We start from the raw sequence: 27,551 nt of genomic DNA, 5'->3' as shown, positions 1-27,551 counted from the left end.
TTGGAAAATCACAGAGGAAGAATAAGTAATTTGTAGAAAAAATGGGCTTAAGAAACAAGTTATCACGGTCAAGGAAGGGCCCTTGGAGCTTAGACATGAAGAAGGCAGTGGTAACGGTCCTGGGAGAAGGGAGAGGGTGAAGGAGAGAGGGGAGGGAGAGGCAAAGGTGCATTGTGCTCCTGGGAGGAAGAGTGCACTGGGTCCTCGGTCCTGAGGGCTTAAGGGTGGAGATTTTAGGGGAGGCACCAGGCGACGATCTCAATAGAATATTCGGCAGCTTTCCCGGTGTGTCCATTCAGCGTCTAGGTCTCCACTGGTTGATTGATCCGTGCCAGGGCAGGGCGACATTATCCAATGCAGTCCATCCTCAAGTCAGCCACGTCATCACTTGTCTGGTTTTGCTGCTCTTCTGGGCTTGGAGCTGAAATACAACTGAGGCCTGGATAGGGAGGAAAGGTCACTCTGGGGCAAGGTCCCATTCTACAGTTGTCCTTTGCTATGCACCCAGGGCTTTCTGCCCTGGTGATCTTCTGTACCTGGCCTACCGTCCGTGCTCTGCTCATGTCTGTCTAACTGCTTACCACACATACAGTGGAATATTTTTTTTAGCTATAAAATGGAAATATCAGTACCTACTATGCCATGGATAAACCTTGAAACATTATGCTCAGTGAAAGAGACCAATCACTAAAGACCACACATTGTATTATTCCAGTTAAATGAAATGTCCAGAATAGACAGATCTATACAGAAATAGATGAGTGGTTTCCTAGAGCCAGGAAGTTGGGAGGTAATGGGGAAGGGTGACTGCAAATAGATATGGGATTTCTCTTATGGGGTTGATAAAAATGTTCTTTAATTATGATGGTGGTTGGTTGTACAACTTTGTGACTACATTAAAGCCATGAATTGTATACTCTAAATGGGTTAATTGTGTGGTATGTGAATTATATATCAGTACAACTGTTACAAAAAGATACATGACAACAACATGCATGATTTGGGTAGGGAGAGGGTAAATTGAGTTAACATGTTCTAAAGTCCATGTAAGGTTTCACAGTAGGATAAATATAATCATACTAGGGGCCCGGTGCACGAAATTCGTGCACTGGGTGTGGGGGCGGGAGGGAGTGTCCCTCAGCCCAGCCTGCCCCCTCTCACATACTGGGAACCCTCAGGCGTTGACCCCCATCACCCTCCAATCGCAGGATCGGCCCCTTGCCCAGGCCTGACGCCTCTAACAGAGGCGTCAGGCCTGGGCAGGGGACCCTCATTTCCCCCCATCACTGGTTCTGCCCCCAGCCCAGGCCTGATGCCTCTGGCCTAGGCGTCTGGCCCAGGCAGCGGGGACATGCAGTGGCAGCGGGGGGCGCCGCGATCACGCGGGCTCCGCCCCTGCCCCTGCAGGATGCCTCTGGCTGAGGCGTCCGGCCCGGGCAGCGGGGACCCGCAGCTGCAGCGGCCCCACGATCGTGGGCTCCACTTTAGGCCCAGGCAAGGGGCCCCTAACTCCTGGGACTGCCAGCTTCGACCGTGTCCAGCTCCCATCGCTGGCTCCACCCCTACTTCCTGCTATCACTGGCCAGGGCGGCAAAGGCACCTGATTCTCCCATCATGGCTGGGGGGCAGGGCAAAGGCGGCCCCAGGGCCGCCTTTGTCCTGCCCCCCAGTTCTTAGCTCCCCCCTGGGTTTCCGATCACTGTCAGTGGCAGGGGGCTTCTTCCTGCTTTCCCTTTCGCCTCTCTGCATTGTGCCTACATATGCAAATTAACCGCCATCTTGTTGGCAGTTAACTGACAATCTTAGTTGGCAGTTAATTTGCATATAGCCCTGATTAGCCAATGAAAAGGGTATCGCCGTACGCCAATTACCATTTTTCTCTTTTATTAGTGTAGATATTAATTATATATGTTGACTTTCTAGAATAGCGACTAAAACGATATAAACACAGTATATAAATTCCAAACTAGTAGAGGGAAAATAGTGGATTGACAAAAAATAATCAATGGAAAAGATATCAAGAAAGAATACAAAATGACTGCCAAACAATACCCTGAAATAAAAAAGAAAGAAAGCTTGTCAGACTGGATAAAAAATAAAATCCACCTCTTGGTTTCTTGGTTCTTTTGGGCTCTTGGCTTTCTTGGTGCGTGGTGGGGCTTTTTGTCCCTGCTCTCCTGCATTCTCCTACATGGCCCAAGGCTATGTGGACCCCATACGCTATGGACTACAACTAGGCTGATGCTGCACCACTCCTGGCTCCAACATGAAAAGGAAACTGGACACTGGCTTTGCTTCCAGCTTTCCTGAAACCCCAGCTACACTTCTCTCACTGGACTCTAGTGGGATGCTGGAAACGCAGCGATTTAATTCCACGAAAAAAAAGTCACGAGTTCTCCCGTGGGGAAAAATATTCAAGAATAATCTTTTTACAAACACTATGCAAATAAAAGCACAGAAAAGTTGAAAATAAGATCATGGAAAAAAGACATGTTATGCAAATACTAGAAAAATGAAAGCTGATATAAAGCTATATTAATATTAATATACAGCTATATTAATATTTTATACAATAGACTTTTAGGCAAAAAGCACTTCTAGAAATAAAGAGGGTCATTTCTAATGACAAAGATGTGACTAAGAAAATATAATTTTAAATTTGTACGTACCTAATTACAAAGACTTGAACTATACACTAGAAATTTAGAGAACTAGCAGTAGAAGTAGGCAATCTTAGTGGGAGATTTTCTCTTTCAGTAATTAGAAGGTTGGAATACATGAAGAACAAATCTAATGAATTAGACATGTTTAGAACATGGTACCCAACAAACAAAAATTTTATATATATATATATATATATATATATATATATATATATATATATATATATTATCTTAACATCTACCCGCAGTAGATGTTAAGATAATGACCATAAAGGCCTGTCTGTCCAGCCTGGGAAAAGGACCAGATTGGGTAAGGGACACAGAACTCTGGAAGATCTACAACATGGATTCGTTCCGGGCAGGATCCAGCGTCAGCGCACTAGAGCTTGGGAAGTTGATTGGTTAGTTTAAAGAAGTTCCTGGTCCTTCACAAACCCCAGGTAATATAACCCAAGCTTAACAAAGCGCTCTTGCCCAGTGGGACTGGCTCAGTTGGTTCTGTGTCCTCCTGTGCATCCAAGGGTTGCCAGTTTCAATTCCCAGTCAGGCATAGGCTTGCAGGTTTGGTCCCTGGTTGGGGCACCTGCAGAAGGCAACCAGGGTGATCTCTCTCTCTCCCCCTTTCTCTAAGCATGTCCTCAACTTAGGATTCAAAACAAAATAAAAATCCCTCTCTCTGACCCCATAACTCAACTCACACTAGCCGGAGTGCTCATGTATCCTCTCTGGACAGCAGCCATGTGACTTAGCAGCTGCCCGGGGCCAGGGGTGAACAGCAAGTCCTGGCACAGTGCTAACCAGGAGAGCAGCCTAAGCTATCCCGGGAAAAACTGGACTCTATTTCCTTCTTGGGATAGCTGCCCCTCATATCTAAATGTTAAAATTTGGGGGGCACAAACTTAAGTATTATCTGCTCTGTAAATTTTACTTGATCCCAGCTATTGAAAATAATCTCTCCTTCCTTGAAACTTGCAAAATAATTCTCTGTTTTGTCTGCTAGTCATAAAAATTTCTTTAATCTTTGTAGACATGTTGCTGTATTAAACCTGTTTTTTTAAAAAATATATTTTATTGATTTTTTACAGAGAGGAAAGGAGAGAGATAGAGAGTTAGAAACATAGATGAGAGAGAAACATCGACCAGCTGCCTCCTGCACATCTCCTACTGGGGATGTGCCCGCAACCCAGGTACATGCCCTTGACCGGAATCGAACCTGGGACCTTTCAGTCCGCAGGCCGATGCTCTATCCACTGAGCAAAACCGGTTCTGGCTAAAACTGTTTTTACATATATCTTCTTTTAATCCTTACAACAGTAAAATGAGGTTCTATTTAGCACCACTTTAAAGATGTGAAAACTGGGAATGGGGGAGTTACTTAAATTGTACATACTTGTCAGTATTACTCTTGCTGTTGAATAATTTATATGCTTATTTTTTCTTTCTTGTTTTCATACATTGTCCCTTAAGGCACTGAGTCAAGGCTTTGCATATAATAGGTTGTCCTATTTGAATGAGTGAAAGACTGGATTCATGGGAGCAAAACTGTTTTTCATAATTACATTTTGAGGGAATGTGCTTGTAAGTTATTTGGGTATATGTTAATAGCCTTTTTTTGAATGTTGTGGCCTTTGTGAAGACTGGCAATAAGAAAAAGAAATTCTCCAAACTTGAACGACTGAAGCAGCTACAAGAGGAGGAGGAGAAACGACTAAAAGAGGAAGGTACAAAATATAGTTATATACACAGTTATACTAATTTCATATGTAGGTTATACCAACCATAGGTTGGTATTCCTGTAATGCAGTCAAAATATTTTTAAAGAATTTTCAAATTTTTTTAATTTTTCAAGTTTAATTTTTTTTATAACAGATGCCTACTATTTAAGGGTATCCAGAAAGTTGATAGTACACACAAATCACTTTCAGATATATCTTGAAGTAGAGTTGTCAGAGAAAATACAGGATGCTCAGTTAAATTTGAATTTCAGATAAACAATGGATAATGGTATAATTTGCCCCATGCAATATTTGGGACATACTTAAAAGAAAACCCAAGAAAACAAACAGTTCATTATTTATCTGAAATTCAAATTACAACAGAGTATCTTTTATCTTTATTTGTTAATTCTGGCAATCTTACTTGAAGTATTTATATTTACAGATGAAATAGAGGCATCAGTGCTGATTGTGCAGTGAGAATTCTGACACTCAAATTCATTAAGTATGGGAAATATATGTTAGCAAGAAGTACACACAACTACCTCAATTCTTATAGTTTAACTAGAGGCCTGGTGCATGAAATTCTGCATGGAGGGGGGCGGTGTCCCTCAGCCTGGCCTGCACCCTCCCCAATCTGGGACCCCTCGGGGCATGTCTGACTGCGGATCGGGCTTAAACTGGCAGTTGGACATACCTCTCACAATCCGGGACTGCTGGCTCCTAACTGCTCACCTGTCTGCCAGCCTGATTGCCCCTAACCACTCCCTGCCAGCTTGATTGACGCCTAACTGCTTCCCTGTCGGCCTGGTTGCCCCCAACTGCTCTCCCCTGCCAGCCATCTTGTGGTGACCATCTTGTGATGACATGAGGGCATCGTGTGAGGGCGCGAGGACCACCTAGGCTTTTATTAGTATAGATAATACTTATTTGCCAAATTTAACCAAATTTCATTTGTTTAAAATATCTATTAAAATTAAAAAATATATTATTAAAAATTATTTTAAAAATGTAAATATTTCAAGTGGTTTTAGCTTTTAACATTAAAAACATCTGTGGATTCAGATTCAGGTTTTAAAAGTCTGTCTTCAGGTTCCATATTAATTATTTATGTATAATCATATAAATCCTTTTTAGGTGACTAATGATAAGACTAGAACATCAGGATCTAGGACTTGGGGAATGTTTTATTTTATTGGGTTAAACTTATATTCTTTAACATATGTGTCACATTTTCCTTTTGATAGTGAAAGCAAGAGAAGATTAAGGTCATTGCTTTGATGATGTAGATATCACAAGATTATAGAAATCCTCTGGAATTATTACCTCTCCTTAATTATTAATTATTCATGATATATCTATCATTTTTCTATTGGATAAAATCATTATATGGGGCCTATTTTTTTTTTGGCCAGAACATTTAATCATGTTACTTTTTTAAAAGAAATCTAGCTCTTGTCTTATTTCTATCTACTTATATAAAAACCCTGGGTAACAACCCGGCTGCGCACCCCATCCTGGCCGCGGCACAGCCCACGCTGTATATTTGTACAATAGGATTGTTTATTGCCCACCCCTCCCACCCGCCCGCCCAAGCCTGGGGACCGGTCTGGTCCGGCAGAGTCGCTTCCAGCGTTCTGGTGCGCTGCCCTCCTGCTCCCGTTCGGGCTCCGGTTCCGGGGGTGGTGCCACCTGGGGAAGGGCTGGGACAGGGACTGGATAGCTCCCCAGCACCCTTTAAAGCCCTACCCCCAGTCGCTCCCCATCTGACAAAAATTTAAAAAAAAAACAAACAAAAAAAACCCCTGGGTGTAACATCACGACCAGAAGCCTGACCAACCGGAAGTCAGTCAGTCCTGCAGGGGTTGTCTTGGAAACGGCTGCACCCTCCCCCAGCTGTTTCCTGGAGGGTGAGGTTTCAGGCAGGAACCCGCCCTCGGAGCAGAGCATGGAAGTGAAGTGATTTGTAATGGATCTATTATTGAAGCTACCTTTGGAAATACTATATCTATAGACCAGTGGTTCTCAACCTTGGCTGCACATTAGAATCACCTGGGAATCTTTTTTTTTTTTTTAATATATTTTATTGATTTTTCACAGAGAGGAAGGGAGAGGGATAGAGAGTTAGAAACATCGATGAGAGAGAGACCTCGATCAGCTGCCTCCTGCACACCCCCTACTGGGGATGTGCCCGCAACCAAGGTACATGCCCTTGACTGGAATCAAACCTGGGACCCTTGAGTCCACAGGCTGATGCTCTTTCCACTGAGCCAAACCGGTCAGGGCCTGGGAATCTTTTTAAAATCCTTATTTCTGGGCCTCATCCTCTGGAAATTCTGTTTCTTTGTTACTAATGTTGTGGCCCCACCCCATAACAAAGAAACAATTTCCGGAGGATGAGGCCCAGGAATCAGGATTTTAAAAAGATCCCCAGGTGATTCTAATGTGCAGCCAAGGTTGAGAACCACTGCTGTAGATAATATTAAAAAATATATCTAAATGTCCAATTCTTTGTCCAAAAAATGAGCATGTTCAAAAATTAAATGAAAATTTGGATATACTCAATGGAGATTTTCACACATATTTGAGTGATGATTCCATTGATTCCACAGATGATGCTGAAAAGGAAAATTTTCCCATCGAATTTCTTTTTTTTTTTTTTTTAATATATTTTATTGATTTTTTACAGAGAGGAAGGGAGAGAGACAGAGAGCCAGAAACATCGATGAGAGAGAAACAACGATCAGCTGCCTCCTGCACGGCCCCCACTGGGGATGTGCCAGCAACCAAGGTACATGCCCTTGACCGGAATCGAACCCGGGACCCTTGAGTCCGCAGGCCAACGCTCTATCCACTGAGCCAAACCAGTTCTGGCCCATCGAATTTCTTAATAGTATTATTCCTTCGGGAATGCGGTGTCATAAATTAAAATTGAAAGTGGGTGCAATCATCATGCTATTGAGAAATCTCAATACTAAATGGGGTTTTTGTAATGGTACCAGATTTATTATCAAAAAATTACGACCGAACATTATCGAAGCTGAAGTATTAACAGGATCTGCAGAGGGAGAGGTTGTTCTGTTTCCAAGAATTAATTTGTCCCCATCTGACACTGGCCTCCCATTAAAATTGATTCGACAGCAGTTTCCCGTGATGCCAGCATTTGTGGTGACTATTAATAAATCACAAGGACAAACTCTAGACAAAGTAGGCATAGTCCTACCTAAACCCGTTTTTGCACATGGTCAGTTATATGTTGCTTTCTCTCGAGTTTGAAGAGCATGTGACGTTACAGTTAAAGTTCTAAATACTTCATCACAAGGGAAATTAGTCAAGCGCTCTGAAAGTGTTTTCACTCTTAATGTGTTGTACAGGGAAATATTAGAATAAGTTAAATCACTTTATCAGTCATTGTTTGCATCACTGTTGTTTTTATATCATGTTTTTGTTGTTTTCATACCATGTTTTTGTTGTTTTCATACCATATTTTTGTCATTTTTATATCATGCCTCTGTTGTTGTTATATCCTTTTGTTACTGTTTGTTTATTAATAAATTTATATATTATTTTCATATACATTTTACTAATTTCCTTTCATCTCTCACACTTCTATTATAGAGAAAAGGCAAATAGCAATATTAAAATATCTCCGCTAATTAATTCCCTTTTTTAAAAAAATATTTTTTATCAATTTTTTACAGAGAGGAAGGGAGAGGGATAGTTAGAACTATCGATGAGAGAGAAACATTGATCAGCTGCCTCCTGCACATTCCCCACTGGGGATGTGCCCGCAACTAAGGTACATGCCCTTGACTGGAATCAAACCTGGGACCCTTGAGTCTGCAGTCCGATGCTCTATCCACTGAGCCAAACCAGTTAGGGCAATTAATTCCCTTTTAATGTGCACAAATTTCATGCACCAGGTTACTAGTCACATAATAAAGGTCATTACTTCTGTTATCATGATTGCATCTTGCAAATATCTGAAGGAACTTTAAGGGCTTAAAAATAGATTGATTTTATCAGTTAAAAAAATATGTCTTTTTGTTCTTTAGAGGAAGCCCGTGTGAAATCTGAAAAAGAAGAACTAGCAAGGCTTGAAATAGAACAAATTGAGAAAGAAAAATGGCAACAGCTTGAAGCAAAGGTAAATTAATGTTAATGATGTTATTAGTGAGGACAAACTATATGGCTATCAGATCTGTTGGGCCATTTAATGTCATTCTCCTCCAGAAGCTACCAGTAACATTTAGGCCTATCTGAACTGGCTTAACTCACTTAATTCTACCATAAGATTTAATGACATGTCATCCACATTTCACAGTTAAAGAAACTGAGAAATCAAGCTAGGTCAAAGCCAGACCTAGACATAAGTACTCTTGTATCTGAGCCCTTGCTTGTAAATATTGTTATTATTCTCAATCTGTTTTATAGATAATTAAACAGGGACCAAAAAAAAAATTCAAATTCTACCTCTTCTTTTTTAGTTTCACTTCTCTTTTTCACCAGAATTTTTCAGATCAGAAGTTCTGAAGTATTGTGATCTCAGGAAAAAAACAACCTCGTTACTCTTAAAAATTGAAGACCCACAAGGAGCTTTTTAAATATGAGTTATATCTATCAACATTTACCATAGTAGAAATTAAAACTGAGCGCCCTACCCTACCTGGTTTGCCTCACTGGATAGAGCGTCGGCCTGGGGACTGAAGAGTCCCAGGTTCGATTCTGGCCAAGGGCATGTACCTTGGTTGCAGGCACATCTCCAGTAGCGGGGGCACAGGAGATAGCTGATCGATGCTTCTCTCTCATCAATGTTTCTAACTCTCTATCCCTCTCCCTTCCTCTCTGTGAAAAAATTAATAAAATATGCTTAAAAACAAACAAACAAACAAACAAACAAACAAACAAAAAAAACTGAGCACCCTAGCCAGTTGCTCGATGGTTAGAGCACCAGTGCTTGGACTGAAGGGTCTCGGGTTTGATTCAGGCCAAGGGCACACGTACCTCGGTTTCAGGCTCCATCCTTGGCCCTGGTTGGGGCATGTGTGGGAGGCAGCCAATCGATGTGTCTCTCTCACATCGATGTTTCTCCCTCCCTCCTTCCCTCCCACTCTCTCTAAAAAATCAAAGGAAAAATATCCTCAGGCAAGGATTAATGACAAAAAATAAGTAACTAAAAAATTTAAAAACATGTTAATAGACTTAAACATTGTTAAAAAGAAACATTCATAACAATTAATACACATTAACATTTTAAGGAAACAACTATATATAATTATTTGTACATAATATATATTATTTAGTTATAATTAACATAAAACATTATATTAGTTTCAGGTGTGTAGCATGATTTAATACTTGTATATGTTGTGAAACAATCACCGCAATAGGTCTAGTTAACATCCATCACCACACATTATATATATATTTTTTTAATTAGGAAAATGAGTGGCATTGGTTATGTTTTTAAAATCTCTTTAATGTCTGACTTAACAAAGGACAACTGGATTCTCATATCTACTTCAATATTCTGTTACAATTTGTATTTTTTACAGAAATATATGAAGAAAATCCGGCCTCACACAGATATGTAGTTGAAAAAAAGGAGGAATATTGCATTAGACTTTCAAATAATTGTTCATATTTTTCTTTATTACTGTACCAAAAATCAATAAGTGGAAGTTCTTAATGTGAAATCTAAAACCATATCAATGGACTTTTTATACTCTACTAGGGGCCCGGTGCACGAAATTCGTGCACTGGGTGTGTGTGGGGGGGAGTGTCCCTCAGCCCAGCCTGCCCCCTCTCACATACTGGGAGCCCTCAGGCGTTGACCATCACCCTCCGATCGCCTGATCGGCCCCTTGCCCAGGCCTGACGCCTGCGCCAGAGGTGTCAGGCTTGGACAGGGGACCCCCATCTCCCCCTGATCACTGGCTCTGGCCCCCACCCAGGCCTGAGGCCTCTGGCCCAGGAATCATGCCTGGGCAGGGGACCCCCATCTCCCTCTGATCGCTTGGTCCACCCCCCGCCCAAGCCTGACGCCTCTGACCCAGGCTTCAGGCCTGGGCAAGGGGACCATCATATCCCCCCAATCCCCGGCTCCGCCCCCCACCCAGGCCTGATGCCTGGGCCAGAGGAGTTGACCCTCATCACCCTCCGATCACCAATCACCGGATCGGCCCCTTGACCAGGCCTAACACCTCTGGCCTAGGCGTCCGGCCCGGGCAGTGGGGACCCGCAGCTGCAGCGGCCCCACGATCGTGGGCTACACTTTAGGCCCAGGCAAGGGGCCCCTAGCTCCTGGGACTGCCAGCTTCGACCGTGCCCAGCTCCCATCGCCGGCTCCACCCCTACTTCCTGCTATCACTGGCCAGGGCGGAAAAGGCGCCTGATTCTCCGATCATGGCTGGGGGGCAGGGCAAAGGCGGCCCCAGGGCCGCCTTTGCCCTGCCCCCCAGCTCTTAGCTCCCCCCTGGGTTTCCGATCACTGTCAGTGGCAGGGGGCTTCTTCCTGCTTTCCTTTTCGCCTCCCTGCATTGAGCCTACATATGCAAATTAACCGCCATCTTGTTGTCAGTTAACTGCCAATCTTAGTTGGCAGTTAACTGCCAATCATAGTTGGCAGTTAATTTGCATATAGCCCTGATTAGTCAATGAAAAGGGTATCGTCATACGCCAATTACCATTTTTCTCTTTTATTAGATAGGATTACACTGAAACATCAATCTATTTTACAATGTGAATAAACCTTGTATTCATGCATGATTTTGCAGTTGGTTGCTTGGAAAAGTTTGGTTCACTGAATTATTTGCTTGCAAATGTGGATACATTTTTATTTATTTTATTATTACTATTTTTTAAATTCTCACCTGAGCCTATGTTGATTGATTTGAGAGAGAAAGGAGAGTGGGGGAGGCGGGGTGTGGAGAGAGAGAAACATAAAGTCAGTTATCACCCATTTGCACCCCAACACTGGGTTGGAACGTGCAGCTGTTTAATGTACAAGATAACGCTCCAACCAGCTGAGCCACCCAGCCAGGAGAAATACTGACACATTTTATTATTCATTGCAAAAAAAAAAAGAAAAAATCACAAGCATGCCTTGGCCGATTTACTCAGTGGTTAGAGTGTCGGCCCTTGGACTGAAGGGTAGTAGGTTCAATTCCCAGTTAAGGGCACGTATCTTGGTTGTAGGTGAGGATTAAAATTAATTAAATTTAAAAACCACAAACATTAATATAATCTCTAATCAAATCAGAAAAAGTTCTTAAGGATTTCAAAACTCTCACAGTGGTAGATACCAATTTTCTAAAATTTGAAATTTATTTGAAAGCTTGAATTGGCAACAAATGCTTTAAATTATCTTCTGGAAGTGACATGCTCAATTCATTCATTTTTGAGAGAATGTCTGCCATAATAATCAAATAAGTACACAAGTATTTATTCCTCAAGATGGTATTGTCTGTTGATATGCAGCAGACATACTTTATGCTTACTTCCCATTTTATCACACAAAATATTAAAAAGACATATACTTAAAGGCTGAAATTTGATAAAATTAATAATCACTTTTTCATCTGGTCAATCTCACATGAAACTGGCAGTTTAATACCCATCCCCCCTGAAGAATATGGCCACTGGTACAATTTGTGCCTTGATTTACGCTAAGTCGTCTGCAGTTTCATACTATCTTGCACCATCAGTGCAAATGTGTACACTGTGAGGAAGGCAGATAAAGTCTCAGTATTATTGTGAAAAGGTATTTGACCTCCCACTTCCCAAAAGAGCCTTGAGATACACCAGGAGTCTGCAGACCACACTTTGCAAACCACTGTTTCAGATGAAACCTTTTAGAAATATCAGTTACATTCAAGCTAATTATAATATTTGTTCTGAAACGAAATACTTTGCCAAGTAAATTTTACGCTACTTATGAAACACAAAGCTGAAATTAAAAATCTATGTATTCCCATGCAACAGGATCTAGGAAGGAAAAATGAAGAACTTGAAGAACTTTATTTATTAGAGAAATGTTTTTCTGAAGCAGAGAAAATGAAACGAGAACATAGATTGTATTCTCAGGTAAGACTTATTGTTATTATTTTTTTGAGATAATACTTTTGTACCACAAGAGGGAGTTATAGTCTGATATCTTTTTTAGTCTTAAGAAATTCTAAATTTGTCTATTAAAAATTCTCTAATAATGACAGATTGATTATAGCGAAGTAAACTCATATAGCTTTGCAGACAACTATTTGTCAATAATAAGGTCCTTGAAACATTTACATCCTTTGACTGATTTAATTTTTGAAATCTTTACTGAGGAAATTATCCTAAATTAAAATATAAAAACTGGATTTGAGGCAATCTAGTGTTGCTCAAAACGGCATTAACTTTAGAAACAATATAAGTGATTATCAGAAGAAAAAGGAAAAACTGTAATAGTATGACAAAATATGATTATAGTATAATTTTAAGCAAAATATTTTAAGTACAATATGATTACAAATGTAGAATTTGCATAGATTACAAAAGGACTGGAAGGGTTCATACTAAAATGCTAATGGAAATGAACAGTTAGTAATCATTTAAGAAGTAGAAATTAGCCCAAGTGTTGGGTTTTGTAAATATAGGAGCTCTAGGATTAGAGAGGAAAGCAAAAACAAAGCCAGCCCATATATTGTTTTAAAATTAAAATGACAATAAATATGTATTTATTTGAATGCTTGAAAATTATTTTTCTGAAGAGGAATTTGGTTATTTTAGAGATAAATCAAGTAACTGGTTAAAGTCATAATATATCTTTAGCCTAAATTGGGAAAACTAGGTTATGAGAGCTCATACTTAAACAAGAATTTACTCTTACTTAAACATAATTTACTTTTTGGTTGACTTGCATCAGTGTGAACCTTCAAATATTTTTACTCTACAGTGGATGCACTACATTCAATGTGATGGGTGCCCTGACCCCTCAGTAGCCCAGGAAATTAACACTTTCATTAGCTTATGGAAAGAGGAAAAAAATGAGACATTTGAGGAAGTAATTGCAAAGAGTAAACTAGTGCTATATGTAAGTACTTGAGTATTATTCTATAATTTTAAATTACTTAAGTTACAAAATAATTCCAAAAATAGAAATTAAATTGGTAGTTGCCAATTAATAACACTGTTGCTTCCTTGGCTATGGAGAAAAATATTTGCTAACCTTTTTTTTTTAACTCCTAAAATCCTCTTGATGCCTAAGGTAAGGTAAACATAACATAAATGTGAAGTATTAATTGTAATGTGTATCTAATTCAAGTGAAAAATTAAGTTGCTTCTATTTATGTAAATAATTTCGGAGGAAAGTGCATACTTTTATTATCAGCTGGCATTCTTCACTATTCAGTGATGCAGTACGCACGTTTTTATTGTTAACTCTGTGCCAGGTACCTACTCATTCAGGCAGGGAAAGTGTAAAGATGATTAAGAAATCCTATGTTCTATTTCTGCAAACAGGATGGACAGACCAGCCTGAAGAATTACCACTTTACAATAGACTTAAAAATGCTAGAAAACATTTTTCATTTATTTTTATTTTTTAAAGTTTTCCCCTTCTTTTTGTTGTATTTCCTTTAATCTTTATTGTTGAGAGTATTACAGATGTCCCCCCCATTTTTCCCCTTATTGCCCTCCTCCACCCAGATCCTGCCCACCCAGGCCTTCACCACCCTATTGTCTGTGTCCATAGGTAATGCATATATGCATATAAATTCTTTAGTTAATCTCTTCCTAACCCTCCCTACCTCTTCCCTCTGGGATTCATCAGTGTGTTCCATGTTTCCATGCCTCTACTTCTATTTTACATACTTTACTAGTCCAATACTTGGTATCTAACATTAAACATACAACTTATATAAAGTTGAATGTATGTAGAATTTGCATAGATTACAAAATGACTGGAAGGGTTTGCATACATCCGTGTGTTGTGTTCATTAGATTCCTTCGTTTATTTTGATTTTTAGATTCAATTGTTGATAGATATATATTTATTACCATTTTGTTGTTCATATTTTTTATATATGTTTTTCTTCTTCTTCTTAAAGAAGACCCTTCAACATTTCATGTAGTACTGATTTGGTGGTGGTGAGCTCCTTTAGCTTTTTCTTCTCTGTGAAGCTCTTTATTTGATCTTCAAATCCAAATGATAGCTTTGCTGGGTAGAGCCTCCCACACACTGTGAGGTATTTCACATAAATGAATTCATCATACAGTGTTCTCACCATTGTATCTGCTCTCTACCAGGGAGGCTGCCATGGTATGATACTGGGCCAGGAGTTTGGTGCTCTGCCATTATCAGGGAGGCAGCACTGGAGTTCGCTAGTGAGGAGCGAGAAGTGGTATCTTGCTGTTACAAATGTGGGAAGTACAAATAATGAATAGTAGGGAAGATGAGAAAAGGGTAAGTGAAAGGAGACAGCAGAGGAGAGAAATCACAGCAATGGGAAACTAAAGCAGGAAGGCACAAGAGCAGCAGAAAGTACTGGAAGCAGAGAACCCATGGTAAACATCAAGTTCCAAGTTATCAAATCATTTCTTTGACAAACTCTGAGATAACGCTTACTATGCCAGGCTTTGGAAAGAGTAACTTGCTGAATTTTCATCATAACCCTGTGAGGAAGGCACCATCATTCCCATTTTACAGATGAAGTTGAGGCAGAGAGATGTTAAAGAACTTGCCCAGGATCACACTGGTAGTAAGAGGTGGCTAGAGCTGAAACCCACTGTCTGGTTTGAGTCCATACTACTCTGCACTATCATGTGGCCTCTCCTAATTTAGAAGTTTTCTATTTATCAACTGTGTCGGTGTTCAGAGCTAAATTCTGCCACTTCCTAGTTGTTCCTTGATCATGCTGTGCCTCAGTTTCTCCCAATACTTTAAATATCTTGCCACCCTTTCCTCACTTGCGTGGTTTATGAGCAGTTGGTTGTAACTATTTGCTCCTCTAAAGGGTAAGATGGTTTTTCCTACCGGTTTCCACCAGGATTTTTAAATTTATCTTTTGTTTTCTATAGTTTGAAAATGATATGTTTAAGTATAATTTGGCGGGGGTTTGGGGGGGTGTTCTTTGCTTTGTGTTCTTTGATGTTCTTTGAGCTTTGTGGAACTGTGGTTTGACCTCTGACATCAATTTGGAGAAATTCTTAGTCATTATTATCTATCTATATAAAAGGCTAATATGCAAAGTGTCCCCTCGGGAGTTTGACTGGGAGACTGAGTGTTTGATTGCTCACTATGATGTGTGCTGACCACCAAGGGGTGGCATGGAACGAAGGAAGGCCCAGCTGGCAGCTGGAAGGCCCCAATCGGCCCTGATTGCTGGCCTAGAGACCTTACCTGTGCATGAAGTTCATGCACTGGGCCTCTAGTTTCAAATATTTCTTCTGTCCCTTCCTCTCTTTTTTCTCCTTTGTATTCCCATTATGTGGGACTGCTCTTAGTCATTGTCTCACCGTCCTGGGATATTCTGTTCTGTTTTTCTTCCAGTCTTCTCTCCTTTGCTTTTGGTTTTCTGTTCTATTGATATGTCCTCCAACTCAGAGATTCTTTCTTCAGCTGCGTGTAGTCTGCCAGCGAGCCCACCAAAGGCATTCTTCAATTCTGCTCCAGTGTTTCTGATCTCTAGGATATCTTTTTGGTTCGTTCTTAGGATTTCCATCTCTCTGCTAATGTTATCCACCTATTCTTGCATGGTGACTCTTTATCCACAGAGTCCTTAGCATATTATGTTCAACACAGTTGTTTTAGATTCCCGGTCTGATCACTCCAACATCCCTGCCATGTCTAGTTCGAATGCTCTGTCTCTTCAGATTGTGTGGGGTTTTTTGTGTGTGTTTTGTTTTTGCCTTTTGGTATGCCTACTCATCCTTTCTTGAGAGCAGGACCTGATGTGGTGGGTAAAAGGAACTGCTGTAAACAGGTGTTGAGTAAGGCGGTGGTGAGGGAGGGCAGGGGAGGGGAAGGTTCTCCAGTCCTGTGATGGGCCTCAGTTCTAACAGCCCTGTGCCCCCGGGGGCAGGAACTGCACACGTGTCTTTAATTTATCGTCCCTCTCTCAGGTGGAGGGGTGACTGCAGCCAGCTGGGGGCGGCTCTTTCCTGTCCCCCAGGTGAGCAGGTCTGATAAAACTCCCGCGGTCAGGCTCTGGTAAATTAGTTTCCGGAGCTCAGGCCCCGTGAAGGAGAACAGGATGTCCCGGCGCCTTTCACAGCGGTTCCCTTTCCCCTCCCAGTGCCTGAGCACGCGGGCATGTTCCTCCTGCGTTTAGCGTGGGGAATGGTGGAGCTCCTGCGGGTCCATGCCACAGTGCCCTGGGCTCCCCGCCTCCCTCGACCCTGTCCTCCGCGCTGAGCCTCCAGCAGCTCGTTTCTTACAGCTCAGGGCCCTGGTTCCGGCCCAGGTTCCTGCTCAGTCCGGTCCCTGTATTCACCTGGGAGTCTCTCCAATCGTGGGGGGCAGGGACTTGCCCTGTGTCACCCCTCAGTTATGGATCAAAGAAGAGTTGCTGACTTTCCAGTCTGCTCAGCTCTTTACTTGCTGGGACAGAGCGGTGCCCCCCCCCCCCCCCCCTCCACCAGCTTCTTACGGGCGGAGCCGGAGGACCTTGAGTTTTCTCATCTATAAAGTGGGCACCATAACAGGACCCGCGTCACAGAGTTAGGAAGAGGATCCAGTGAATTAGAACACACACAGCGTTTAGAATAGTTCCCGGCACCTGGTAAACATCCAGTAACCGCTGGTGATTTTCCTCCTCCTTCTCGCTGTTCTCACGTTGGTGCGGTTCTTATTGTGCCCCAGCCTTAGGTAGCCAACGATCTGTTGTTACTCCTGCTTGAGAATTCTTAGCGTGGAGTTCTGGGAGGAAATCACTGTGTTTTTCTGTGCTCTTAAAGAATATAAAAATTATTTCCTCTGTTTTACTGACAATAAGATCTGTTCTTCGATTCAAAAATATTAGAATATCCCCCTTTCCACCTTTTCTTTGTTTGTCAGAATTGATTTACTTTTATAGCACATTTTTACCTCATAGTTTTTACTTGTTGCTTTATAGTTGATTGATAGGTTGAAATTAATTTTATTGGAAACGCCATCTCATGACTTGCAAGAGAAAAGCATCGTGCAGTACCAGGGCTCCATTGTGGAGCTGCGGGAACTCCTCCACCTTAAGTTCAACATCGCCACGGAGCTGCTGCTCAGGGTGAGTGCATTTGCTCAGATGTTAGGATTAACTTCTATAAGGGCTAAAATAAGGGTATGCTATATAATTAAAAATCCAGTATTTTTTAATTTAAAAATTAAAAGGTTCAGAAAAGGCAGTGGAATAATTTAAGGCACATGTATTTATCCACTTTTAACAACTGTAAATATTTTATTTTTAGAGAAATAAAACATCAATATAGCTAAAATCTAGTTTTCTTTTATTATACTTGATAACGTTTACTAGGATCACTATAAAAATAAATTCACAAGACATTATATATTAGGTAGTTTCTCTAGATCAGTTGGTACAGGATTATAATTATTGTAGTCACTATGTTTTTCTGAATAACTTAGCACTGATGGTAATATCCAAATAACCATAAAACCATTATTATACCTAAGAAAATTCATAAAAATTCTATAATATCTTCTAATATCCAGTTTTATATTTAAATTTTCCCTAATACCCCATGGATATCGTCTACAGCTGTGTTTTATATTTTTAAGTCAGAAAACTATCTAAGGCCACATTGCTTTTGGCTATTCTGCCCCTTTTTCTTTTGGTCTAGAAAACAGTCCTAGCCTTGGTATAGTCTTGGTAGCATATGTTTAATTCCTTAGAGAACTCCAAAGAAGGCTTAAACTTCACTAAATTTATTGTTAGCAATGATATTCATATTATAACTTTGCAACTATTTTATATTGTAAGAAAAAACAAGTAAGGAAATATAATTATTAGTCAAGATGTTTATTGTAAGAGAAAAGTGATACAGTATGTAAAAGAAAGTATTTGAAAAAAATACTGTAATGTTGCCCTGGCTGGTTTGGCTCAGTGGTTGGAAGTGTCTCTGGTTAGATTCCCAGTCAAGAGCACATACCTGGGTTGCAGGTTAGATCCTGGCGCTGGTTGGGAGCCAATGTGGAAGGCAACCAATTGTTGTCTCTCTCACATCAGTGTTTCAAACTCTCACACTCTCCCTCTCCTCCCTCCCTTCCACTCTCTCTCTAAAATATCAATGGAAAAAATATACTCAGGTGAGGATTGACAAAAAAAAGTACTGTAATATATATAAAACAGATATATCAGTATGAACTCTATTTTTATTCCATATAAAGGAGTCAGGTAATTAGGGTAAATGGCTAATTCCAGGTCTGTGGCAAGGAAAGTGAAAGATAAGGTTGTTATTTAAAGACTAGAGGCCCGTTGCACGAAGATTTGCGTAATAGGCCTTCCTTCCCCTGGCTGCCGGCACTGGTTTTCCTCCGGCACCCGGGACCCAGGCCTTTGGTCCGGCCGCAGTGGAGAAGCCAAGCCTCACTGCTCCGGCTGCAGCAGTGAGGCTTGGGCCCCAGTGACCCAGGCCCTCAGCCCTCCTTGAGTGGAGGCCAGGCTCCCAGCCACTCCTTGAGCGGAGCCCAGGCCCTCAGCCCTCCTTGAGTGGAGGCCAGGGCCAGCAGGAAGATTGGCTTCCTCCGTCCCTGGGAGCGACCCAAGCCTGCTCGCTTCAGCTCTGTGGCCGCTGCCATCTTCAGTCATCTTCAGTCTTTGCTCTGCGCCTGCATATGCAAATTAACCACCATCTTTGTTGGGTTAATTTGCATACTCGTCCTGATTGGCTGGTGGGCATAGCAGAGTGACACTGATTTGCATGTTTCTCTTTTATTGGTGTAGATGAGGTTGAGTTTTCTTGTGCAAGAAAGCAAATAAATGCTCAAAGTCAAATGGAGTCATATCCAGAGGGACATGACTAGCTTAAAGAGTCTCCCACTAGTTCAATTTGGGACAATATGAATATCAGGAAGAATAATGACTAAAATTGATTATAACACACTGAATAAATGAAAATCCATGAGTCTATAGCAGCTGTGGGCAAACTATGGCCCGTTTGAAATGAATAAAACTATTGAAAAAAAAGACCGTACCCTTTTATGTAATGATGTTTACTTTGAATTTATATTAGTTCACACAAACACTCTATCCATGCTTTTGTTCCGGCCCTCCGGTCCAGTTTAAGAACCCATTGTGGCCCTCGAGTCAAAAAGTTTGCCCACCCCTGGTCTATAGTGATGCTCCAAAAGAAAAGAGGGAAGTGGGGTGGGGTGTGGGGGAGAACAGTTATATACAGAAGAATACTATCTGATAAATGTAGGAGAAATGGTCAGTTAGAAGGACCACCATTTTTCAATCCCTAATGTAATAATAAGGATCATCAATGGCTACCTAAATAGTTAGTGAAAAGTTGAGTTGTTAAGGAACACATTACCTGGTATTCTCATAGTGCCAAGCTATTAGACCACAGATTACTCCTTACTGATTGGGAAAAATGTACTTTGCAATATGGAGTTGTGGGTAGTTACCACCCTAACCAAGTGATGAAATCCGCATAATTAATAGTAGGACATAATATACTTCCTGAAGAACACAACAAAACCTATGATGCCTTCTTGCTAAAAGTGGTTTCATCTGAATCAAATTAAACCTATCTAGACCCAACTTCCAATACACAAAAAATAAGGAGGTAGAGGAGCAAGTTAAACAATACCATGTGGAAACAATCAGAAATATCCACAATGTGAAACAATTAGACAAGGCAATTATCCTGGACACTTCAAAAAGTTAATTTCACAGGAAAAAGAAGTGGGGGCAGGGGATTATCTCTTTTAAAAAAAGCAATCAATCCCCAATATGTTTAAGTTTTTACTTTATAGCAACAAAATACATATTAACTTATTTAAGCCTTTAAGAGAGCAGTAGGCATCAAACTATGTTAGTCTTTATTAAAACATACTTAAGAACATTCTTAAGTTGTATGTTTAATGTTAGATACCAAGTATTGGACTAGTAAAATATATAACTCATTTGGATTTTATAAACTGGATATTTTGTTTCTAACCTTGATATATTCAGAAATAGGCAAACTTATGCAGTAGTATAATTATGGTTTTTTTGTTTTTTTTTTCAAATACATTCTATTGATTCTTTACAGAGAGGAAGGGAGAGAGACAGAGAGTCAGAAACATCGATGAGAGAGAAACATCGATCAGCCGCCTCCTGCACATCCCCCATTGGAGATGCGCCCGCAACCCAGGTACATGCCTCAGACTGGAATCGAACCTGGGACCCTTCAGTCTGCAGGCCAACACTCTATCCACTGAGCCAAACCGGCTTTGGCACATAGTTATCTTTTAATAAGGTGCAGATAAAGTAGCATGTGTATAGTTAGAATGAAAAGTCATGATAAGGTTAACATTGAAAAACGTAACAGAATAGTAATCCACACATGCTACCTGGGTATGTAGGGCAACTTTAATCCTTAGACACCTAAGGAGAAACTGAGTGAAAAAGGGAAAGCATATTTAATTAAGTAAATATATTTGTATCATTTTGAGATTTTTTGAAAGCAGTTCTTTGCTATTTTGATTGAACCTTATTTTTACTCAAATAACTCCTGCAAGTAATGAAGGGATTCCAACACTTAAGATGAAGTAACTTATCTAAGTTGTATAATCTATGAGGCCTCTGATCTTTTATAATGTTTTCTTGTTCTCTTACAGCAAGCTAGTACTTTAGCAGATCTGGACACTGGAAATATGGAAAAAGTCATTCAGGATGAAAATATTACCCTGTATGTGTGGGCAAACCTCAAGAAGAATCCAAGGTATTCCCACAGGAGATGCAGGAGGTTGAAAGACATTAGAGTCACATCATGGTGGCCAGCATATGCCTGTTGAATCACAGCATGGCATCCTTGGAAAAAAACCCATATTAAGAAATCAACCATGTGGGGTTTTGAATCATAGACCTGCCTTTTATCTTGGGCAAGTTACATGGCTTTGTTGAGCTTTAGTATGTCAACAGTACACTGATGATTATATTACTTAACTAGGGGCCCGGTGCACGAAATTCATGCACTGGGTGTGTGTGTGGGGGGGGGTGTCCCTCAGCCCAGCCTGCCCCCTCTCACATACTGGGAGCCCTCAGGCGTTGACCCCCATCACCCTCCAATCGCAGGATCGGCCCCTTGCCCAGGCCTGATGCCTCTGGCCTAGGCGTCCGGCCCGGGCAGTGGGGACCCACAGCTGCAGAGGCCCCGCGATCGTGGGCTTCGCTTTAGGCCCAGGCAAGGGACCCCTAGCTCCTGGGACTGCCAGCTTCGACCGTGTCCAGCTCCCATCGCTGGCTCCACCCCTACTTCCTGCTATCACTGGCCAGGGCGGAAAAGGCACCTGATTCTCCGATCATGGCTGGGGGGCAGGACAAAGGCGGCTCCAGCGCCGCCTTTGCCCTGCCCCCCAGCTCTTAGCTCCCCCCTGGGTTTCCAATCACTGTCAGTGGCACGGGGCTTCTTCCTGTTTTCCCTTTCGCCTTCCTGCATTGTGCCTACATATGCAAATTAGCCGCCATCTTGTTGGCAGTTAACTGTCAATCTTAGTTGGCAGTTAATTTGCATATAGCCCTGATTAGCCAATGAAAAGGGTAGCTCATACGCCAATTACCATTTTTCTCTTTTATTAGTGTTGATAGGATTGGGTTGAGGATTAAATATTAATGCATATAAAGGTCATAGCACTGTGTCTAATCCTATCTAATAAAAGAGAAAAATGGTAATTGGCATACGACGATACCCTTTTCATTGGCTAATCAGGGCTATATGCAAATTAACTGCCAACTAAGATCAGCAGTTAACTGCCAACAAGATGGCGGTTAATTTGCATATGTAGGCACAATGCAGGGAGGCGAAAGGGAAATCAGGAAGAAGCCCCCTGCCAAGGAGAATCAGGCAACTTTGCTGCCCTGGCCAGTGATAGCAGGAAGTAGGAGTGGAGCCAGCGATGGGAGCTGGGCACGGTCGAAGCTGGCAGTCCCAGGAGCTAGGGGTCCCTTGCCTGGGCCTAAAGCGGAGCCCACGATCGTGGGGCCACTGCAGCTGCGGGTCCCCGCTGCCCGGGCCGGACGCCTAGGCCAGAGGTGTTAGGCCTGGGCAGGGGCGGAGCCTGCAACCACGGGGAGCTGGGGGCCCCCTGCCCAGGCCTGACACCTCTGCCGGAGGCCTCAGGCCTGGTCAAGGGGACGATCCGGTGATTGGTGATCGGAGGGTGATGAGGGTCAACTCCTCTGGCCGAGGCATCAGGCCTGGGTGGGGGGCGGAGCCGGGGATTGGAGGGATATGATGGTCCCCTTGCCCAGGCCTGAAGCCTGGGTCAGAGGCGTCAGGCTTGGGCGGGGGGTGGACCAAGCGATCAGAGGGAGATGGGGGTCCCCTGCCCAGGCATGATTCCTGGGCCAGAGGCCTCAGGCCTGGGCGGGGGCCAGAGCCAGTGATAAGGGGGAGATGGGGGTCCCCTGTCCAAGCCTGACACCTCTGGCGGAGGCGTCAGGCCTGGGTAAGGGGCCGATCAGGCGATTGGAGGGTGATGGGGGTCTACGCCTCTGGCCGAGGCATCAGGCCTGGGCTGGGGGCAGAACCAGTGATGGGGGGAAATGAGGGTCCCCTGCGCAGGCCTGATGCCTCTGTCAGAGGCGTCAGGCCTGGGCAAGGGGCCGATCCTGCGATTGGAGGGTGATGGGGGTCAACGCCTGAGGGCTCCCAGTATGTGAGAGGGGGCAGGCTGGGCTGAGGGACACTCCCCCCCCCCCACACACACACACCCAGTGCACGAATTTCGTGCACCGGGCCCCTAGTACAAATATAAGCTGAATAAATATCAGGTCTTCCCTTCTCTTCATCTCCTGAGGTGGACATGGTAGGTACTTTCTACATGGCAATCTCAAACTTAAAATTTTTTTTTTTTTGTGAACTGTTAAAAGTAATTCCACAAAAGAACACTTTCATATATTTTACTAGAGGCCAGGTGCATGAAATTCGTGCATGGAAGGGGGGGTCCCCTCAGCCCAACCTGCATCCTCTCCAATCTGAGACCCCTTGGGGGATGTCTGACTGCTGGGAATCGGGCCTAAACCAGCAGTCGGACATCCATCTTACAATCCTGGACCTGGCTCCTAATCACTCACTTGCCTGCCTGCCTAGTCGTCCCTAACTGTCCGTCCCTCCTCCCACCCTCCCACCCCCCCGCCGGCCTGATCATCCCTTACTGCCTCTGTGTGCCAGCCTAATCGCCCCTAGCTGTCCCTCCCCCGCCCCCCGCTGGCCTGGTCGCCCCTAACTTCCCCTTGCTGCCAGTTCAGGTCTCCCCCAACTGCCCCCTCCCTGCCGGCCTGGTCACTCCTAACTGCCCCCCCGCCCCCACCGGTTGGGTCGCCCCATGCAACCTGCTGTACAGTCGTTTGGTCATCCCTCACTAACCCCCCTGCTGGCCTGGTCGCCCCACGCAGCCTGCTTGTTCAGTCGTTTGTTCATCCCTCACTAACCCCGCTGCCAGCCTGGTCATAGGCAGCCATCTTGTGAGGGTGTGAGGGTTAATTTGCATATTACCTCTTTATTATATAGAATTTTTAGCTGTTTATGTTTTCCCAATTATTTTTAACAAAGTAATAGCTTCCTGAGGAATGACAGTAGTAATGCTAAATTCATGATCACTCAGTTGCTACTTTATCTCAAATATTTCAAATTCGTTGAATTAGTAAGGCAGTATGTTTTAAGAAAAAATTACCAGAGTAAAAATTAGGAGGTTCTGGTCTCAGCTCTGTAAAGACTAGTCATATTACAATGGAAGAAACTGGATTTTATTTTTGACATTTAGTAAAAGGAAGCAAGAAAGTATTTTCCACATAGCATTTGCTACAAAGTTCTCTGTGGTTTGCATCTAACTTAGAGACAATGAGCAATATAACTTCTTTATTATGAAATATGTTATATACTGAAGAATGAAGAGAATTAATCTTTATAATTTTAAAAGTGTAAAAGGAAAATGAATAGCCCTTTATTAACTACCCAGGTCTAAGAAGAGAATTAGGGGTCCTTTTACTAAGATAACAAGTAGTGGAGGCAGAAAACATTCTGTTTTATTTTGATGGTGATGGTGAGGGGGGTTGTAGGGAGGGACTTGTTGAGTTTGAAGTACCTATAAAATATAAAAGTGCAACTGTCTGAAAGACTTAAGAGAAATCTGAGATTGATTATGGGGAGTCATTAGCATATAAATCAATAGTTCTTAACTTTTGGGGAGTCATAAACTCTTATGAACTTTAAATTATTCTATATGCTCACATATATAGGGTATCCCCCAAAATGCATCTATACTTTAACAACTGAGAGCTCAATTTTGAAAATGAAATGTATTTTAATAAACAACTGCCTTTATAATTATTCAAAGTGTGTACATACATGTTTTGGGGGCACCCTATATATAAGGGCATTTTGGGACCTCTGAAAGTTCAGTTAGAATGTTTCTTCTCCCTACTCAACCCGAGGAAACATAGAACTCATGTTAAAAACTGATCATTTAAATGATCATTGAAGCCATAGAAGTAATATCTAAGGATATGTAGAAGGAGAAGCAAAAGGCCTGGGATAGAGAGCTGAGTAATATCAACATTTAAGGGATTGTTAGGAAGATGGCCATATAGAGGAAACAGAAGGAGCTGCCCATGATGGAGAAAACAGTTGGGTTATGGATCCCAAGAGTGTGTTTTGAGGTATATAACGTTAGCAACTGGGTCCAAACCCTGCAAAGAAAGCACGTCAGGGTAGGGATTCAAAATTGGCAAAATTAAAGTGGAGAGATACTGCTTAGGTATAAATTTGCAATAGTTCTAGCGTTTCCCTGGTCCTCATCTTTTTTGTTACAATCAATTATTAACAGGCACAGAAGTATCAAATGCAATGAAATGCAAATTGGATTTGAAATTCCAAGGATATTAGCATCAAGTGACATTGCTCTACGACTCCTACATACTCGCTATGATCATGTCACGCCACTGTGCCCTGTTCCGATAGTATTAAACGGTCACACTCCCCTGGAATCTCCCTCTGTCCAAGGTGAAGTTAGTGCTGAACAATCAGCAACCAGCAAAGAGCTCCAAGAAGAGTATAAACAACCAGAAAATGAGTCTAACTTAGCCCAGGAGGAAGAAACAAAATCTGAAGAACAAGATGATAATACTGTTGGAGTACACGCAGTAAGACACATTTAAATGTATAATTTTTTTCTTTATGTAATAAATGTTTATTAGATTCCCCTGAAGCATTCTCAAGATTTTTTTTTCCCTAAACAACTAGAAATTGTCCAAAATCCATCTTCTTGCCAGCGGCCTAATTTTGAGTGTGTATTTTCTATTACCGGTCACTGTTCATAGTTGAGCCTGTTGCTTCAACATCCTAAAGTTCCAGATAGGAGTTGCTCACTTAGTTTAGGGATACCCCTGAACAGCTTTGAAGCCATTTAATTTTTTGTGTTTATTATACTTCAAATTCACTTTTTGTGTATTTGTTATATTTCAAACTCACTTAAGGGAACTTGCCATTAAATGGAACTTTGTAGTAAATACTTTCACAAACTGAGGGGTTAGCTTATCTTACTGTTACTTCCTCAGCTTCTGGTTTTGTAAGAACGAATATTATAAAGTCAAAATTAGTTTTTTAAAACTATTGTACCCCTCTTAAAACTTGACATCTTTAGCTATAACAACATATTGAGTAATTTAGTAATATCCCTTTAAGTTTCTGCTTTCCTTTCTTAAGCTACTTACTTATTAAGTTAGAATAAGTGGTTTATAAGTTAGCGCTTTTGTTTGGCTATAAGCAGTTTGCATTTTAGGGAGGACCAGGAAGAGCAGGTTTTCCTATAAGTGCTTAAGACATGAACTATATTGGTTTATTTAACACAGGTGAGGGTTAAGAATTAGATTGAATGTAAGTTTCAAATCAGAATAGGAATTAAGAACATAGTGAATTGAAAATTCCATTTTAAATATTATATCAAAGTAAATTATAAAAATTCTATAGCATATAGAAAATGGACATAACATGATGGTCAGTACAAAGAATAGTATTTAGAGTGTGATTACAACCTTGTAGAAATTAAAAAGGCATAAGGAGAGGAAAACCCAAAAACCTGTATATAGCTGATACTTTAGGGAAAATAAGTGATTTGCTCTTTAAAAATTGGTCACTTAAAAATATTCTTTTTAAAATTTATCTTTATTGTGAAAATATTACAAATGTCCCCCTATTACCTCCCTCCACCCAGCTACTTCCCCACCACAGGCCTTGCCCTCTTTCTTGTCTGTGTCCATGGGTTATGCATATCTATACTAATAAAAGGGTAATATGCTAATCAGACCAGACATCTTCCAGATGACCTTCTGGATGTCCTTCCAGACAAAGCCATGGTGACGGGGCTGAGGCAGAGGCGATCAGGCCAGCAGGGGAGAGCATTTAGAGGGATCAGGCCAGCAAGCAGGCAGGCAAGCAGTTAGGAGCCAGCAGTCCTGGACTGCAAGAGTCTAAACCGGCAGTAGGACATCTCCTGAGGGGTCCCAGATTGGAGAGGGACCATGCATGAATTTCGTGCACCAGTCTTCTAGTCTATAATAATAAAAGGGTAATATGTTAATTAGACTGGACATCTTCTGATGTCCTTCCTGACGAAGCTGGGGCTGGAGGGAAGCCAGCCTGGGTCCCGGGTGCCTGTGGGGGGCTGAAGGAGGGAAGCAGCCCAGGTGCCGGGTGCTGGAGGGAAGCCAGTGCCGGCATCTGGGGGAAGAAAGGCCTACTCTTGCACAAATTTTCATGCATCGGGCCTCTAGTATGCATAAAAGTTCTTTGGTTAATCTCTCCTTCCCTTTCTTCCTCCTTCCCTCTGAGATTCATTAGTCTGTTCTATGCATCCATGTCTCTGGACCTGTTTTGTTCATTAGATTCCACATATAAGTGAGATCATATAGTATTTGTCTTTCTTTGACTGGCTTATTTCACTTAGCATAATACTTTTCAGGTCCCTCCATGCTGTCTCAAAGAGTAAGAGATC

The 27,551-nt window shown here is 41.9% G+C and overlaps 1 protein-coding gene across 3 annotated transcripts in view; it reads left to right on the top strand.

Annotated features, from left to right (window-relative positions):
* DNAI7 (dynein axonemal intermediate chain 7) overlaps window positions 1-27,551 on the top strand; it is a 56,311-nt gene that overhangs the window by 6,100 nt on the left and 22,660 nt on the right. For 2 of the 3 annotated variants that reach the window (XM_059682393.1, XM_059682391.1), the window contains 7 exons: window positions 4,300-4,384; window positions 8,434-8,525; window positions 12,362-12,463; window positions 13,314-13,451; window positions 17,473-17,619; window positions 21,177-21,280; window positions 25,386-25,701. In XM_059682393.1, the coding sequence (XP_059538376.1) occupies window positions 4,300-4,384; window positions 8,434-8,525; window positions 12,362-12,463; window positions 13,314-13,451; window positions 17,473-17,619; window positions 21,177-21,280; window positions 25,386-25,701 (984 nt within the window). Of the gene's footprint in view, window positions 1-4,299; window positions 4,385-8,433; window positions 8,526-12,361; window positions 12,464-13,313; window positions 13,452-17,472; window positions 17,620-21,176; window positions 21,281-25,385; window positions 25,702-27,551 lie in introns of those variants that run through there. The other variant, XM_059682392.1, reaches the window with a different exon arrangement.

The sequence above is a fragment of the Myotis daubentonii genome, chromosome 2 (genome assembly GCF_963259705.1).
Source record: "Myotis daubentonii chromosome 2, mMyoDau2.1, whole genome shotgun sequence".
Classification (NCBI taxonomy): Eukaryota; Metazoa; Chordata; class Mammalia; order Chiroptera; family Vespertilionidae; genus Myotis; species Myotis daubentonii.
This window is presented reverse-complemented; position numbering and strand designations above follow the sequence as displayed.